The sequence below is a fragment of the Choristoneura fumiferana genome, chromosome 3, assembly GCF_025370935.1.
Source record: "Choristoneura fumiferana chromosome 3, NRCan_CFum_1, whole genome shotgun sequence".
NCBI classification, from domain to species: domain Eukaryota; kingdom Metazoa; phylum Arthropoda; class Insecta; order Lepidoptera; family Tortricidae; genus Choristoneura; species Choristoneura fumiferana.
Window position 1 is genome coordinate 22,626,622 of NC_133474.1, and position 18,189 is coordinate 22,644,810.

At 34.8% G+C, this 18,189-nt stretch overlaps 1 protein-coding gene, 1 long non-coding RNA gene and 1 pseudogene across 2 annotated transcripts; 1 reads left to right on the forward strand and 2 right to left on the reverse strand.

The window, feature by feature from the left end:
* Nucleotides 1-1,859: 1,859 nt before the first annotated feature.
* On the forward strand, nucleotides 1,860-3,818 carry LOC141426926 (uncharacterized). Its single transcript, XM_074086200.1, has 2 exons — nucleotides 1,860-3,061; nucleotides 3,218-3,818. Exons 1-2 carry the CDS (start codon nucleotides 3,056-3,058, stop codon nucleotides 3,686-3,688), a joined length of 477 nt encoding a protein of 158 aa, XP_073942301.1. The 5' UTR covers nucleotides 1,860-3,055; the 3' UTR covers nucleotides 3,689-3,818.
* A 6,199-nt stretch (nucleotides 3,819-10,017) lies between these two features.
* On the reverse strand, nucleotides 10,018-15,465 carry LOC141426927 (uncharacterized). The gene is made up of 2 exons (XR_012451272.1): nucleotides 14,620-15,465; nucleotides 10,018-14,078 (listed from the first exon to the last, which is right to left on the reverse strand). It is a non-coding gene; the product is annotated as an uncharacterized lncRNA (long non-coding RNA).
* A 1,022-nt stretch (nucleotides 15,466-16,487) lies between these two features.
* On the reverse strand, nucleotides 16,488-18,081 carry LOC141426137 (uncharacterized; annotated as a pseudogene).
* Nucleotides 18,082-18,189: the final 108 nt, after the last annotated feature.

The window sequence follows — 18,189 nt, forward strand, 5'->3', positions numbered from 1 at the left end:
GACTGGCATCACTGGCAGTCTTATCCAACCTCGACATGGCGGAATCATCGCATCGTTCGATGCGATTGATTTTTGGGATTATCCCAAAAATTGAATTGAATTGACAGTGACTTCAAGTGTATTAGACAACAAGCCTTCTGGTCCTTGCCTACTCCCTTAATTTTTAACCCCCGACGCAAAAAGAGGGATGTTATAAGTTTGACCGCTATGTGTATCTGTGTCTCTCTGTTTGTTGCACCGTAGCTCTTAAACGGGTGGACCGATTTGAATGCGGTTCTTTTTATTTGAAAGCAGGTTTTCTAGCGATGGTTCTTAGACATGTTTTATCAAAATCGGTTCAGCTGTTTTTGAGATATTGAACTTTGAAGTGACAAAGTCGGGGGTTTTCCAACTTTTTGATGGTTAGGTCAGGTTATAGTTTTAAAAATGTATACGAGGCGTTTATAGACGGCGGCGTGCAGTCGGGAAACGAGATGGAAGGGAGGAAGGGAGGGCCTATAATGCCGGATTCTCAGCGGCTACTCTCGCAGTACTAGGCTAGATTTTAGATTGATAGGCTGTCTCGGTCGTCAAGCGATTTAAAAATGCCCCCCAGTCCGGTGACATTGCGCCATGCGCCGGACACGGCCGCCCGCGCCGGAACGGAAGGCGGCACTCGCGCCGATGGGATAATGGGGCCGAAGTCCAACAACACCCGCGAATAGACTCCGTATATTACGGCACGGCGTGGGTTCCTTCCGGTGTCAATTGCTTCAGCTTTATTTAATTGGGTTGCTTTATATTCATACCTTTGTCTTTCATAAGAGTATGATATAATGTTAGACACGACCTTAATGTTAAGTGCATAAAGTCGTGTATTTTTGCGGTAACCGTCGCAAGCTGGCGTTAGTACCTACTGTAACACCACGAGTTTACTGTGTAAATTATTTGTAGAGGCGCTGTACCATTCTCCATACAAATAATTTACGCCGTCGCTATCGAGTACGGTCACTGTAAACTCATGGTAGTGGTATTGATATACCTATACGTCAGGTCAGCCAATACCTTAAAGGAAAACGCATGATTTTATATGACCAAGTCTAGAATGCACTTTGAAATGGATTCATAATACAGATACAACATGCGACACACTGACACGCCACGGTTATCCTACATACAAGAAAGACTTTTAGGACTTTGTACTAGGTAAGGTTGTCAAAAGCCGTGGTGGCATAGTGGTTTGACCTATCGCCTCTCAAGCTGAGGGTCGTGGGTTCAAACCCCGGCTCGCACCTCTGAGTTTTTCGAAATTCATGTGCGGAATTACACTTCAAATTACCACAAGCTTTGCGGTGAAGGAAACATCGTGAGGAAACCTGCACAAACCTGCGAAGCAATTCAATGGTGTGTGTGAAGTTCCCAATCCGCACTGGGCCCGCGTGGGAACTATGGCCCAAGCCCTCTTGTTCTGAGAGGAGGCCTGTGCCCAGCAGTGGGACGTATATAGGCTTGGATGATGATGATGATGAAGGTTGTCATTCAATTCATCACTCATCAGTAAGGCCACGAACCTAAGCCACAAACAGGCCTATATTACTGCGAAGTAGTAGTGAGGGATACGACGGCTCCAGATCATTTTTTTTGGTCCAAAATGGCGATTTTGGGGCGGGTCCAATCCTAAAAAAAAAAAAAAAAAAAAAAAAAAAAAAAAAAAAAAAAAAAAAGGAAACACCCCCCACTTGGAGCGATTGGACGAGGTCTGAGAACGCTCCGCCCACTCCTTCCTGTACATATGTACTTCACTTCTGGGACAATGGCAACTCCGAAGCACCTAATCATAAAAGGTTCGACCCGCGAACAATACAAGCCGGCGAACAATAGGCGCTCATTGTCCCTTTACCTGCTCTCGGCTCTGGCGCTAGCTCTATTGTTCCACTCACCTGACTACCGTACCTTTTTTTCATTCACTTGTTTCCTTTTACTACCTGGGTTCGCCGCACCTCTTGAGTTTTTCGAAATTCATTTGTGGCATTACATTTGAAATTTACCACGTGTTTTACGGTGGAGGAAAACATCGTGAGGAAACCTGCTCAAACCTGCGAAGCAATTCAATGGTGTGTGTGTGTGAAGTTCCAAATCAATTTCGTAACTTTAAGGAATAGCATAAATCTAACCTAACCTAAACCTATCTTTTAGCAATATAATATATACTGAGCGGCAAAAAAATCTGGTCCTCAAATATATGCAATAATAGGTAATTTTGTATGTGGAGTGGGCCAAATTTTGTGCCGCTGAGTATATGAGAAATAGTAAACTATTAAGATTGAAATTAAGAAGTTCGTAAAGTTTGTGGGCGTCGGCTTCACATTAATGCTTTTCATTAGTACTTTATCAAACAAATCGTTATCTTATATTGTTAAAGCACATACATACATACTTACTTTATGTTTTGAGTTATACCTACACTTAATGTTTTATTTAATTACTCCTGTCTTTTTCGTCATACGATGCCAGTCTTAAAAATGCTGGTTTAAACTTGTACTATAAGCCATCAGCGTCTTTATAACGCACGTTGAAACTTTTAAAATTCTCATCTAAGACATCTCCAAATGCAGGTTTGAACTTGAAGGATCTAAGTGCATACACAGTGAATGATTCATGGTTTCCCTTTTACCAAACCACCCAACGTGCACCGTCTTCTATTGTTAAAATTTAATTACTTCGTTTCTATTGACCATGCGCCGCCTTTCACAAAAAAATGCTGGTTTGTAAAGGTCCGATCCTCTCCTTTGTTCACCGGCATCCTTTGTGTGTACCCACCTCGGAAATATGCCATGCACAAGTCTAAACTTGCAGGATTTCATTGCGTATAAAAGGAAGTTTAAACCATTCCGCTTCATATCGTCTCAAAGAATTCATACGACAAGATCTCCGTCCAAGCGAGTCGTCGCGTAGTGTAAAAAGTTCAGTGTTTGGTTGATATACCTAGCAGTGTTTCGTTGGTCGAAGCGAGTCGTCGCGAAGTGTAAAAAGTTCAGTGTTTGGTTGATATACCTAGCAGTGTTTCGTTGCTGATATGGATGTAAGTAAGCTCTTGTTTTCATTGTATTTGGACCTGTTTGTTTTAATTTTTGTTTGATTGATATTTTTTTACTATGTATCTCTGTGTTTCCTTAGGTACCATCTAACTCAACTTTGTAGCATTGTTTAAAATATCGTTTTTTTTTCATTGTTATAGCTGACTGAAGAAAACACATTTAAGCACTATTATTATCCAGAGAATCACGATGAACTCAGCGATGACGGCGAAGGAACATTAGCTTTCAAAGTAAAGAGGGCAATCGCCAAGAACAAAAGACCTAATAACAGTATTCACGGATTCTTTGAAAAGCGCAAGAAAAAGAAGGTTCCCAAAAACTCTTCGACTGTTAGTCAAGCCACTGCAGATGGTGTTGCTTTTATCAAAGCAAACCAAGACGAATCAGCTTACGCATCACACCTCATTAAAATCGAGGTGTATGATATAGACAAGATTAAGAACATTCCCCCGACAGAACAATGGAAACATGCCGAAGTCCGTGTTAAATATTACGCCCACTCCGAAGAAGATGAACACGTTCAACAGACCAGAGACGTCATCTACAACATCACTAAGCAGTTGTCAGCAAAAAGTGATTGTGTTAATTTCGTTTTAGACAATCAAAAATAATTTCTACTTAATTTCTTTCGGTTACCTGCTTAACTTCTGACTATCCTTTTCTTGTGAAACACTCTCATTGTTTCGTTTGTGGAGGCAAAGTAATAATGTAAATTGTTGGTTTAAATAAATTTTTAAAAACTTATTTTTTGTATTATTTAATCTGTATCTGTGTACCACAACATATTTCCCTTGAAAATCCGCCTTTTAAATTTTAGGATTGAAGTAAAACAAAAAATAGATTAATAAAAAATTTATTACATAAAAAATGAATTAAACATATTTCTTATAATAAGATCATTACATAAAGAATTTTCAGAAAATAGGCTTTGAAAATCATACATAGTTTTTCCTTTATTCTTAAAATACAGATAAACTAAACAATATTCACCGCAAACTGAGGTAAAAGGATTTTGAAATGATTTGTGGTTATAAAACCACCTCTTGGCATTTCTCTTTAAAAACCTCTTATGATAACCTTCTGGTTGTCGACCAAATGAATCAAAGTATTCTCCAACACCGTTAATATCAATGTAAATGGCAATCCAATGAGAACCAGGCTTGTAATCTGGATCCAAATTGCTGATAAGATAAATAGGTAGTTGAACAAACATAGGCATTTTGTTAGCGGCAAAAACATTTGATTTTATGTTCAAATTAATTTTACTCATAAAATATTCTATTTCCGATGTATCCATTATAGACTACGGTATAGATGTGATAGATTTAGTATACAGCTGTCTTATTTAACTATTGTAATCAACAGTTATATCTCGGTTTTTATTAATTTCTACAACATTATCAAACTCTGCATAAACAACACAATTAAGAGTTGTTGTTAAAGCTGTCTCAAAACGGACCTCTAATCTAACACTACCATGTCTAACTAAATTCCAATGTGAACTTGAACTGGCTGAAAGATCTGGAGTTAAGTCAAAAGCTAATAAACAATATCCCCCTCCATATCCTTCTCTTGCTATTTCATTACCTTCATTCAAAAAATGGATACCAGTACCAGAAAACAATGTATGATAAGTGGATACGATCAGCCCATCTTTGAACGAGGGTTGTAATGTTTTTGAAGGAACCTGTTGTCCATCAACGTATAAGCTAAATGAATTTATCCCATGATTATCAAAGTTGAATGGATTTTGCGTCAAGTTACCATTAAATGCAGAATTTTTTACAAAACCTATAATACATCTTTTAGGGACCTGTCCTAGAAATATATTATCTAGAGTCTTAGCCTGAACTCCCGAAGATATTGTCAAAACTTTAACTTCAGCCCTGGTGATAGGATATTTAGCTGTAGTCGTCGCCAGCACTTTTTGATGAGCAATTAATACTGAAGGATTTATTCGAGCCTTACGGATAATGAGACTGGCATCAGTAATTTTAACTTTTATTTTTGTGTCCGCGTTGTCACACATGAGATTGAATGCTTCTTTACTACGAACTAATTTAACACGTATTTCCACACCATTAATCAAAAATTTCTCCTGATTAAATATATCACCATGTAAATGACCAATCATATCAACCTCTTTGTTCACTTTAACCAACTCCACTCTCTTAGAAAATCCTATATTGGTTTCATCTGTAGCATCCATTTTATGAGGAGTATCAGCATACCATAAGCCACAGGTCAGATGAGAGCCTTTTGCTGCTGGACCATAGTTTAGTAGGGTCTCTAAATATGCTCGATATGCATATGTATTATTAGGAGGTGACACAAGTTTTTGGTTTAAATATACATCTAGTTGACTAAAAAGTGAATGAAGCCAATTATTAACCGGTGCAACATGAATAGTTTTAGAAATGTCATTTGAATCAGCACTTGCTATCTTAGCTTTAATATATAGCATAGTGTGGGACAGATCAATATAATCATCTCCAGTACCTGGTACTTGAAATTCTATAGGTCCATCATCACTTAATGATGAAATTGGTTTATAATGAATCCACTGACCGCTTTCGACGCTTGTTTGAGTTGATGGTAGAGCAAATAAGTCTAACTCTGACTTAGCACATTCACATGAATGATTATGTAAAAACGACATAGTTTAGATGGAAAAAATATCTTCAAATTTAGATTTTTTTGATGATTTAGATGGTCGTCCTTGTAGTGTTTTACGCTTAATGATGGGCTTTCTCGACTTTCTTATACTTTTATACCCTGAACCACTCATTAATGATTCGATTTTTTCATCAGCTTTCCTTTTCAAATTAGCACTAGCATTTTTAAAACGCGACTTTACAGACTCTTCCATAGGGTGTGAATTCATCATATCTGATAGTAATCCAACACCGGCGTTTAAAGCTTCTTTCCCAACGGTTCGAAATCCACTTGACAACAAAGGCAAAACGGATCTAAATAACCCCCCTAAGAAACTTCCAATTCCATGACCACGTTGATGAGAAACACCTTTATACACTATACCAACCCCAGATCCAGCCTGATTTGAATAATAATGTTGGTACGGGCAAAGACCGTTAACGATTCTTCGACTCATTTTATACGTCTAAAATGCAGTTTAACACACGATGTACCGAACTGGAATGGTACTTTACCGCCGACGCTTGTTCTTATATCTGTTTCAATCGTATCAAACTCTCTGCGCATAACAGGTAAGTAGTGCGCCGGTGAAAATGCATGCATTTTGTATGCTCCATAAATGTACTTCGTTGGATCTAGAGGTATGATTCGTATTAATGATGTCATTACATCACCTACTATCTGCGGTTGGATAATATCTGAATAAATGAAAAGCTGCGATGGCAGCCCCAAGTACAAGTTAATGGGATATTTCCCATTTGGTTTTGTGACTAAATTAGTATTTGGTTCAAAACCTAACTGGAGACTTAATTGCGGTGATGCGATTAGAGATATTACGTCAGCATCCTGACGAGTTGATATTACAAGTTTGGTTATTTCATCGTATCTCAATTTAAAATGATTTCGTAACAATGGGTGGTCATTAAAAGCACTTAAAAAATGATTAACACTATCGTACGTAGTCGCAGGAATATGCGCCTTATATTCTACAATTATATTCGAATCAGTTTTCTTTTTTGAATCAGCACTTTCGTCTAAACGTGTTTTCTTCTTTACGTATAGAATGTTTTCATGTTCTTGTACATTAAACATTGTACATGGATAATGAAACTCAACCAAACCAACGACCCATTCCCCTTCTAACTTAACAGTTTTAGGTAACTTAGTTATGAAGTTGGCTGTTGTGTTTCCAGGAAAATAAGAAATGGAGCTATTGCTCAACAGCGTGAGGTAAAAACTGTCTTCACTCATATTTGTTCTAAATCCGATGCCGGGATCCAACTATTAAATTTGTCAGGATAACCTTTCCACTTGACTAGCACTTCCTTTCTACCTCGAACGCGACGCGATTGTATTATTTTATCTATTTTGTACTTAGTGGAGGGGTCATAAAATACTTTCTGTAGCTCTTTTGAATAAAATGTACCTGTAATTGGTTCACCCTCCAAATCTTTTAAAGTATATACAATCCAAGGAGTTCTCCTAATAATGGAATCAATCACAAATATTTCATCACTCCAATTAGTTTCATAACCTTTTTGAAATACATGTTTATATTTAGTTATTCTAACATGATCACCTATTTGAAGTGAGGGACATTCATTCATATATGTTTTATTTTCCTTTTCTCCATACAAATTTTGCCAAACAGTCATGATATTATCGTAGTTTACTTCGCTTGGTCTCATTTTTATGCTTGAATGGAAACTATGATTATATGAATATATTAAATCTTGTAAGACGTCAACGTATTTGTATGTATTTTTAAACGTAAAGTAACGCCACATTTTCATTTTAAGAGTTCTCTGAAACCTTTCCACTATGCTAGCTTTAATATCAGGATTATTAGTAGTATAATAATTAATATTTCTACTTTTAAAGTACTGTTGTACAGCTTTTGAAACAAACTCTGTACCTTTATCAGATTGAATATGGCGAGGAGTGGCATTAGCTTCTGTAAAAATGCTATCAAAACAGGATTTAACAACTTCAGGTTTTTTACTCTTCATTGCTCGCGCAAAAGCATATTTACTAAACACGTCAATAACACAAAGAATATATTTGTATCCATCATTATATTGAGCATAAGTACGCATATCACTTAGATCAGCTTGCCAGAGTTCATTATAATTAGATAATATGTACCTGTTTCTAGTAAACCTTCTGTGAACAGGTTTATGTAATGTGTACGTTTCCTGAGACTGCAGCCATCTTTTTACTTCCTTTTTACTCATTTTACCTTTCATCTCCTTCGCCAACTTATTGATGCTACTGTATCCGGCAGGATTGGACACATCGTAGTAAATCCTGTGAATATCTAATAGGGGGTCCATCTTTCCCAATCTAATTTCTTTTTTTTCGAATCACGTGTTCTACTAGAAATAGGTGTAGATGCGTTTTCCGCTAATGATGAATTTCTTGCAATTGTAGACGAAAATGGTGTGTCGAGCTCCTTTAATTCCCTCTCTCCAAGAGATTTTTTAAAAAATTCTGCGTTAGTGGGGTTACCTATACAAGATGCAGGCACTCTTATTTCTTTTAAAATTAAGGTGAATTCTTCCCATCCCTTTGGTTTTGTACGTTTAAGAGGTCTAATCACATCGTTTACTAGATCAACAATATTAGTATTTGGGATGGTGTGGTTGTTTAATACAACTTCCCCTCCAGGCTTCCACCAAATTTTTTTTTTATGAAGCATAATGTTATCCAGTAAAGTTTTGGTTTTCTGTTTGTAAGATTTCGGTACTCTCTCTATGATATGAGATGGAGTAAATTCCAAAGGATAATGTTGAGTCGGTGTGTCAGGTGGTGGGGTGGTATCAAGTTCTGGTAAGATCGGATTTAAAGCTGTATCATTATTAACATTTTCCTCCTTTTTTAGCTCTGGGACTAAATCTTTGTGGTCGTTGTTGCGGTGGTCAAATCCATCCGTGACTATAGGTATTTTAAAAGGTTTTCGATCTGCTTCAGCAAAATGCAAAAATCGTTGTAGTGCTTGGGAATACAATGCCCATTTTTCACGATCATCCATTTTACCTTTAAGTATTTTTTGCATCTCCCTATCTAGACGAGATGATGAGTTTTCAGTTAGATTTTCATTGTGTTTAAGTCTTTCAACGAAATCTTGCTCCACTAATAGCATTTTTTTCATATTCTCCATTTTGATTATGTTATAGAGTTAAATAAAGCACTTAAAACTGCGCCTAATATAAGAGGTAGAAAAGCACCGCCCTTTTGAATGATAATGGTTTTTCTAAGTTTTTGTTTTCCCTTTGAAACTAATTTTCGCAATATATTTTTATGTTTATTTAATTTTAATTTTTCTTCTTTTTCCAATGGAATTTTCCCTTTTAAAACATTATAAATACACTCACATATAATGTTTATTTCATCATCATCACAAGCTTTAAGCAATGCTGTGCGATATTTTGGTTTGAGTACTTGCAGCGCTTCTAGTAAATGTTTATATGTGCTCACACTCTCGGACATCATTTAGAACTGACCAAAACCAGTTGACTCTTGCCATATTTAAATCCTTTTTTAGGAATATACACTGTGCAATATTTATCGGATGGAAATATTTTAGTTTTGAAACGACATAAGTCATCAGTATTTTGTTTCAGATCAATCATTAGGTAACCATGAGCATCTTTGGTGGCATCTTTGTAGGCTTCATCTACGAACTTTGAGTTTTCAGGGCAAACTTGTCGTGACAAGTAACGTATTTGAGTTTTGTCTCTAGGATTTTTAAAATATATAATGTAACTTGTGTTTAGCGAGATGTCACGCTGGCCTTTTCCCTGGTGAAATAAATTTTGTGTAATATAAAACACGCTTAAGTTTCTATGATGACTACCTTTCGTGAAAATGTCAACGATCCGTCCATCTGCCTCTCTCATCAAATCATCGATTATAAGAAGTTTAGGTTGCTTCCCGTCGAACATGTTGATATCAGGTATACCCTGACTATAATTTACATTGTCCAGGTTGTACAAAGGTTGCATTTCATCATAACACCAAATTACTTCCGAAAAATCTACGTCGCATATTATTTTACAATCCTTTAAAAAGTTTGTGACAAAGTTTGATTTTCCACAACCACTTGGACCAGCTACTATGGCCGTGAAAGGATGACAAAAGTGAATCATTACTTTATTATGTTATGCAAGGAAATACGTGCTGATTTCAAAAGTTCCTAGTCACAAATGATAGAAATTAAAGTTCATATATGGTTATATAGTTTTCGTTTGGGTTTTTAGGTAAAAAAAGCAAAGAAACAAACATACTATTTTATAAATCTTTTATTGAAACTACCAGCGTTTCGGAAAGACCATCATTGCCAAGAAGAATGCGTAGCAAGAAACTTGGCAGTACTTTTTTTCTTCTTTCAAAAAATCTATAGTAGGATACACATTTTTTGTCTTATCAGTAGTGCATGCACAAATATTACAAAACCTTTTTTATTTTTTTTATATATATGTACAATGAAACCAATTTTTATCGTCTTATCGCTAGTGCATGCGCAACAATTACAAAACCTTATAAGTATATAAGTACAATGAAAATAAATTTTTATATCACTAGTATCATCACATATTGTACAGAAAGTAATATTAAAATTGAATGTTCTTTAATCTATTATGTCCCCAAGCAAGCGTGTCAGTTGAATTTGGCAACAAATATCGTTTCGTGTCGCAGTGTGATAATGATATTTTATTTATTTTTTGAGTAAATATTACATGTTTGATTGATCTGAACCGCATCATTTCACACAACAGTTTTTTACTATTGAATAAACAGTCTTTATAGTCTTCCATACATAATTTTTTGGTAACACATTTATTGACACCTTTTGCTTTTGCTATTATAGTACTTTGTACGTCCATTGCGTACATTTTTGATCGAAGACCAACAAATTCTTTAAAAATTTTGCCGTTATTTTCATCTTTGAAGAATCCCAATTGTTTTTTATTCACTAATGGAAAACCGTATACATTGTCCGGAGGATAGTCAGAGGTATCAAAGTGCGATACCAAATCTGGCTTTATATCAGCGTACAAGTTTTCTGTAAATATCTGATAAACCAGACTGTCCGTGTCTGTATAGAGCAATTTAAGATTGTTTTTGAATTTAGTTTTCATGAAATCATAATGAAAGTTATACATTAACGTTTTTGACAAATCGAGTACGCAAAATCCTAGGTAAATAGGTTTGTTGTACAAAACTTTTGTTTTTTTCAGTTGAACTGCAACCAAATTTTCGGAAAATATAGATAAACTGTGAAATTCTGGTTTTGCAATTAAAGATTCAACGCCTTCAGTTTTTCCGCGATTTGTCCAGTGGTTCCGTAATTTTACATTAACTCTTTTATTTACATTTTCCATCGTTTTGCCAAACACGGAATTGTTCATTAACTTAAAGAAGTCCTTTTCAAAATCTGTTTTGGCCATAGAACGCATACGTGTGTTCAAATCTATGTATGGTTTCAACCACGGTTTCTGCTCAAACTTTAAAACTCTATGAATTTTAACTAAACTTAACCCCGATTCTAAGCATTGTTTAAGGTTTCTATAGTGAATGACATAATTTGTTTTGTTATGCAAATTAGGAATCAGCTTTTTGTCTTTAGAGCCGCCTAAACACACATTTTCCGGACAGAATGGTAAATCAGAATGTAAATCATGTAAGTTATTAGGATATTCCAAATCAACTTCCAAAATGTACCCATGTTCAGCGTCATCAGGTACTTTAAAATTTGTATTCACATCCACCCATTCAAACTTGCCTGTGGGAAGACATTGTGACATTGCCCAACCGTACAGATTATTTGCATCGAGATACATCAGAAATGATGATGGCAAAGTTCGATCATATTCAGGCATAAATATATTATTTGCTTTTGCATGTCTGTTACTACATTGGGAAATGCCGCCTCTTATATTATTTGCTATAAAAGTAATTTTGTCGATATCAGTTAGAAGTTCTAAATTGATTTTGGTGTACATTAACATGGCGTCCCAACTTAGACCCGGTGCTGTATAATAATGAGCAGGATCCAATCCATATGTTTCCATACAAACATTTCTAAAATTTTCAAATACATCCGCTAATAACAAAACGTCTGTTTTTAAATAAAGGTTTGAATAGTCTCCCATATTTTGACAATTAAAGTGATTCCATACATCACAGGCATGTTGGTAATCATTTTTTGAAATATTGACATCATTTAATGAGCTGTAAAAAGCTTTATATTCGGGAAGGCTAGTTAATTTTAATGATTCTATAGATGTCATATGTTCATATGGGTATACCCCTTTTCTTAATAAACGTTTAAAGTCTTGTTCGCAGGGGAAATTTAGCCGAAGTTCTTGAAACTGTTCAGGTAGTAAATTTTTGGTTAATTTATCAAGACTACTACTCATAAATTTAAAAGAATCAAGAAATTTTAATTTCATAGTACGATTATTATTAATATTTAATTGCTTCGAAAAAGAAATATATTTCTCTTTGTTTTGCGGAATAATTTCTATGTTACCCTCTTCAAATCCCAGTCCATGTACTAGAAAATGGGCGTCATAGTTACTTAAATTGTGTAAAAACACAGGTACAAAATTTGGGGTTCGATATTTCTTAGAACAAGACGGGTGAGCTACTCCTTCAAAAGCACCAGTATGATGGTTGTAAGAAACGAATAATTCACCATTTAAATTATTTTGACAGATGTAGCACGTTTTACTTTGGGCGATGGTTACTTTATCTTGTTCCGTTAAAGGCAAAGGACTTTTTACAAAAGTGTTCTTCTTGCAAATGTTCTCTAAATCTCGTTTAATAAATTTCATGAATGATTCTGCACAATTTTCACCTGTATATGTCCTATATACAGACAAAGTATTATCATATGAACATTTTATATAGTATCCGAAACTATACACCTTATGTTCCTGAATATTAGTTGTCGAAGATTTACTTGGATCGTTTGTGCAAGTATTAATAGGCTTTAAAAATGCTTCGAAATCTGCGTATACAACAAATGGGAGCCTCAATTTACGATCGTAATTATTAAATGATATTTCGCTAGATGGAACTAATTCATTAAACCAGTTTCTTTTGGCTACGTTTTGAGAGGGCAAGTTTGTACAGACGTGGAAACAATCATGATCTTGATGTTTCTGCAAATTTTCACGTGATTTGAAATAAATTAAACATCCATCACAAATAAAGATTGCATGTTCTGATGATGTCATTTGTTTTGATACTAATCTCGAAAGACTTTTTATGTAGCAATAATGTCCGTTAGTACCTTGATTTATGTACAGCAAGTTTAAATGGGTGGCTTTCCTACTTTTTGTTAAGTGTAATGGACCAACTACCTTATTTTGTTTGCTTTCTGAGTCGTACTCCAAACCAAAGACATTAATGCTTAGATTGTTCAGCATTTCAAATTTATGGATATCGTTTATTTTAATTGGGAAAGAAAGATTATCAAATTTTAATTTATTCCTGTGAGATATATATGATGCAACCCTGTTCGCGTTGTTATTAGGTGCATATAACCCTGATAATACAGCCCAACGAAAACACTCATGATCTTTGTTTTGGACGTTTATAATTGCATTTTTGTTCTTTATATCTTTTGGTAAATCTATGTAAGATGAACCACGTAATGGATTGAATTTATTCACATTCATGTCTAAATAGTTTATTTTTGTTAGACTCCACCCGCTGTCTTTTTTTTCGAAATTGGTTACTTTATTTATAATTTCGTTTGCAAGTAATGAAAATATGTAGTCTTTAGAATCACCTTTGCAAACAACATAATTAAACGTTTGAAAATCGAATGTATTATTTAATTGCTTAGTTTGTTGTGTAAAGTCGGCATGAAGTATAAAATTTACCTTTACTACAAAGTGCTCTGCTATGGATTGATCAAATAATGTAAATATTTTGTCTTTAATGTTTTCTAAAAATAATCTCGGTGTTTCTAACGGTTGATTTGCAATTGAATCTGATGCAATTCTGTACGTAACTACCCTATTCCCAAACGCGCTTTCAATTATCTGAACATTTTTAAATTCTCTGCTGATACTTAATACATTATTTTTGTGAGTATTACTTTTTAAATGATTTGTATAATATTTTCGCGATACTGACACATGACACACAGAACATTCAATATTATCATTAATTTCTGTACTCACATTTTGATTTGAAGACGATGCGGTTGACGTAGATGTGAAGCTGGCTGGTGGGTTAGAGCGTATTTTCTTTGCCTTAACTGGAGTCTTTTTGGTCGATTTAGATGACCTTCTTTTTACACCGCATCCTCCTAGTTCAGCTTGCAAAAATCTGTAAAAAATAAATTAATCATTAATATTAATATATATAAACTGTAAAACACACCGAAGGTAAATTTATATGTAAACTAACTCTTTTCATGTTTACAAAGTAAACAGTATGCTTGCATTGGAAATACACCATCAATTACATCAGATGCCTCAGATTCTTCCATGTTATAATTGTGTCCATTGCATGGTGTAAAATATGGAATAAAATCCAGATCTTCTAACCATGTTACCGGTAAAACTTTATTTAAAAACCACATTCGAATGTAACGATGGAATTTACTCAAAATTAGAGATTTGTCTAAACTTGCAACTTCGTTTAGCGATAAGTCCAAATTGAAATACATTTTAAACAAAATTCGTAAAATGCAATCGCCGGCACGGTCACAATGGTTGAAGTGGCAAGGAGACTCGGTTTTTATACCCAAGGGTGCCACCCCTTCCTAAAGTCGCTAACATCAAACAAGTTTCAACGCGACGCTCGTCTTGACAATGCTGTCCAAACATGAAAAAATAGTACAATTATCACAAAAATAGTAACTTACGTTTTGAAATATTCTTGCTCGACTTTTTCGCATAGCTCGTACAAGTCCTGATCTTCAACTAGTTGGTCAAGTTGTTGATCGAAGAAACTGCAGCTCTGCGTATCCATGAGAATGTTTTTGGAAACGTGGTATTTTAAGTGAGACCGACTTCTATTTATACCAGCCAAGCTCAACCTTAAAGATTACACGCACCGTTTTGCTATTGTATAGCAGGCAAAAATGTTTAGATATGAAACAATACAACAAAATATCGGCGGACTAAGTAAAAGAAAAAAAGGTTTTACATTATTACTTTGCCTCCACAAACGAAACAATGAGAGTGTTTCACAAGAAAAGGATAGTCAGAAGTTAAGCAGGTAACCGAAAGAAATTAAGTAGAAATTATTTTTGATTGTCTAAAACGAAATTAACACAATCACTTTTTGCTGACAACTGCTTAGTGATGTTGTAGATGACGTCTCTGGTCTGTTGAACGTGTTCATCTTCTTCGGAGTGGGCGTAATATTTAACACGGACTTCGGCATGTTTCCATTGTTCTGTCGGGGGAATGTTCTTAATCTTGTCTATATCATACACCTCGATTTTAATGAGGTGTGATGCGTAAGCTGATTCGTCTTGGTTTGCTTTGATAAAAGCAACACCATCTGCAGTGGCTTGACTAACAGTCGAAGAGTTTTTGGGAACCTTCTTTTTCTTGCGCTTTTCAAAGAATCCGTGAATACTGTTATTAGGTCTTTTGTTCTTGGCGATTGCCCTCTTTACTTTGAAAGCTAATGTTCCTTCGCCGTCATCGCTGAGTTCATCGTGATTCTCTGGATAATAATAGTGCTTAAATGTGTTTTCTTCAGTCAGCTATACTAACCTAAACCTATCTTTTAGCAATATAATATATACTGAGCGGCAAAAAAATCTGGTCCTCAAATATATGCAATAGTAGGTAATTTTTGTATGTGGAGTGGGCCAAATTTTGTGCCGCTGAGTATATGAGAAATAGTAAACTATTAAGATTGAAATTAAGAAGTTCGTAAAGTTTGTGGGCGTCGGCTTCACATTAATGCTTTTCATTAGTACTTTATCAAACAAATCGTTATCTTATATTGTTAAAGCACATACATACATACTTTTTTTTTTTTTTTTTTTTTTTTTTTTTTTTTTTTTTTTTTTTTTTAGGATTGGACCCGCCCCAAAATCGGCATTTTGGACCAAAAAAAAATGATCTGGAGCCGTCGTATCCCTCACTACTGTGGTGGGTTCAGTTACGTTTGCGTTGGTTATTTACGTTTTTATGTGGAGAGAGGGCGGGCGGGTTAAATTGCATGAAAAAACATTTTTTTCCAACTCAAACGTAGCTGTTTCGCACGACTTGGCCTCACTATATACTTGGCGAAGGAGCAACACAGATATTCCATTTATTTTAGCATTATTTTGCGTGATCTGAAAAGTGTATTGTTGTAAGTGTTAATGTTTTAAATTGAGGTTGCCAAATAAACTGCCGTAAGAGAAAGAAAAAAAAAAATAAACTACTTTTGAAATGTTTGTTTAATAAAATGAAAAAAGTATTTTGTAACAATTTGTTCGGTTTTGGATTTTTTTTACATTTGAACCATGATTTGACCAATCAAAATCAAATATAAAAATCAGTTTGCTAGAAAAATTCGTAACTACACAACACATACAACTAGATAATAATAACAACAATTTCTTGCATAATTAGAACCTTACATAAACATAACAGTTATTATTGTAATATCTACTATAAGTATTAATTAAAAAATATACTTGAAAAATCAAACGATAAAGTAACTACTAATAAAAAAAAATAAAAATCAACAATTTACGAAACAGGTAAAAGAACTAAAAAAGCCAGTTCAACAATCATCCTCAACATCAGTGTCAGGTAAGCTATCTTTAACTTTTGCATTGGTTATAAAATCTAAATATTCTTCTGCGAATCTTTTCGGGATTACCATTTTTTCAACTAATTTTTTAATATCTATATTTCTTTTGACAAATTGGTAATATAGAAGGGTATAACTTCTGTTTTGGGTTCGCCTTGTTCAAGGCACTGAGATCGACTTCACTGAATTCCATTGACATTGACATTGAGGTTTTCACAAACATTTTTTCGAGCTGTTTCTTCCGGAATGTAACAATTGTTATTTTAGAGATTTGTATGCTCTGGTTTTTTTTAACGTATGTTCCACAATATCTTATAAACCTAAAAAGTCCTCTCTATTCAGAACATTCACAGGATATGGCTCGGGATTTTTTCGATAAAATTGAATTATTGTAGGCCACTAGGAGGGTGCCCAGACGATTGAATTTTTCACTGAATTTTCTATTGTAGCATGCATACTATAAAATATAATCTGTTTTACGTTGCCAAGTTTGTCAGCGTTTTTTATGTACTCCAGGAAACATGTGGCAATCTCGTTTGCTCCCCTTTCGGCATCAGCTTCAGTCCTGCTCTCTCCGTAAGGGGTATTCAAAACTTTTTGAAGGTCAAAAGAAGGTATTTTGTCAAGCTTCTGATGAAATATGAATCTCTTATAGGATTCTTCTTTTTCAGTTTCATGCTTCTGCAATTTTTCCATTTCTTCTTGAGTTTTGACGTCAAAACATTTGCTTGAAACACATAATGCACATTTGTCTTTTTTAGGGACATGGAATCCGATGTTAAATGTTTTCCTGAACCAATTTGTAAATACTTTGAAGGACATGATTTTCTTGCCCGGGCAATGAACTTATTTATTTATTTATTTAGGTTTGCCAACAGGTAACGTACCGTAAAACATGCAGTACAAACATAGGTATAACAATTGGAAAAGTATTTACCCTATTACAGGCAAACACAGCATGCCGTTTAAACGTAAGCAGATCGCTTAGTAATGCTGACTTATACTTAACTTATTATATACTTGTGTTTATGTTAGGAACTTAGGAAATAATATATAGCATAATACTTAATTTTAAACAAAAGCTAACGAATTAAAAGAAATATACACCAAGCATTCTAAAGAGAAGTAGAAGTAAAACTATGTTTCTGTAGTTCTTTTAATCGTTCAAAGGTTAACTGGAAAAGATCCCTTTAAGGGATAAGTTCGCCTTTCTACATCTCTTTCTCTTGTAAACTGTTATTTTCATAACTGTTCTGTGTACTATAAAGAATTTATACAATTCAATACAATAGCTATTAAGGGTCCTAAAACGAAAAATAATGTCAAACAAAAACACGCTGCTGCTCAGCTAAGGCTATCTATGATTAGCTTTTATATTTATACAGAAGTTGCTTGTATTTGTGAATCGATATGTTCGTGAGATCAACCCTTATATCCTTAAATAACTCATTGTGGTTTTTACAATTCTTGGAATAAAACTATGAGAACCTACTCTGGCCCTCTGGTTTTTAACAGAGAATGGGCGAAAATTCGCTACTCGGGCATGCGTTCTTAGAACCGTCATGCCAATTTTTTGTAACAATTGAGGACAGTCTAAAGCCCCATTCATTATTTTGTGCAACATGACCTGGTTCGAGATCCAACGTCGATCCTCGAGGGGGTATCATTTTAA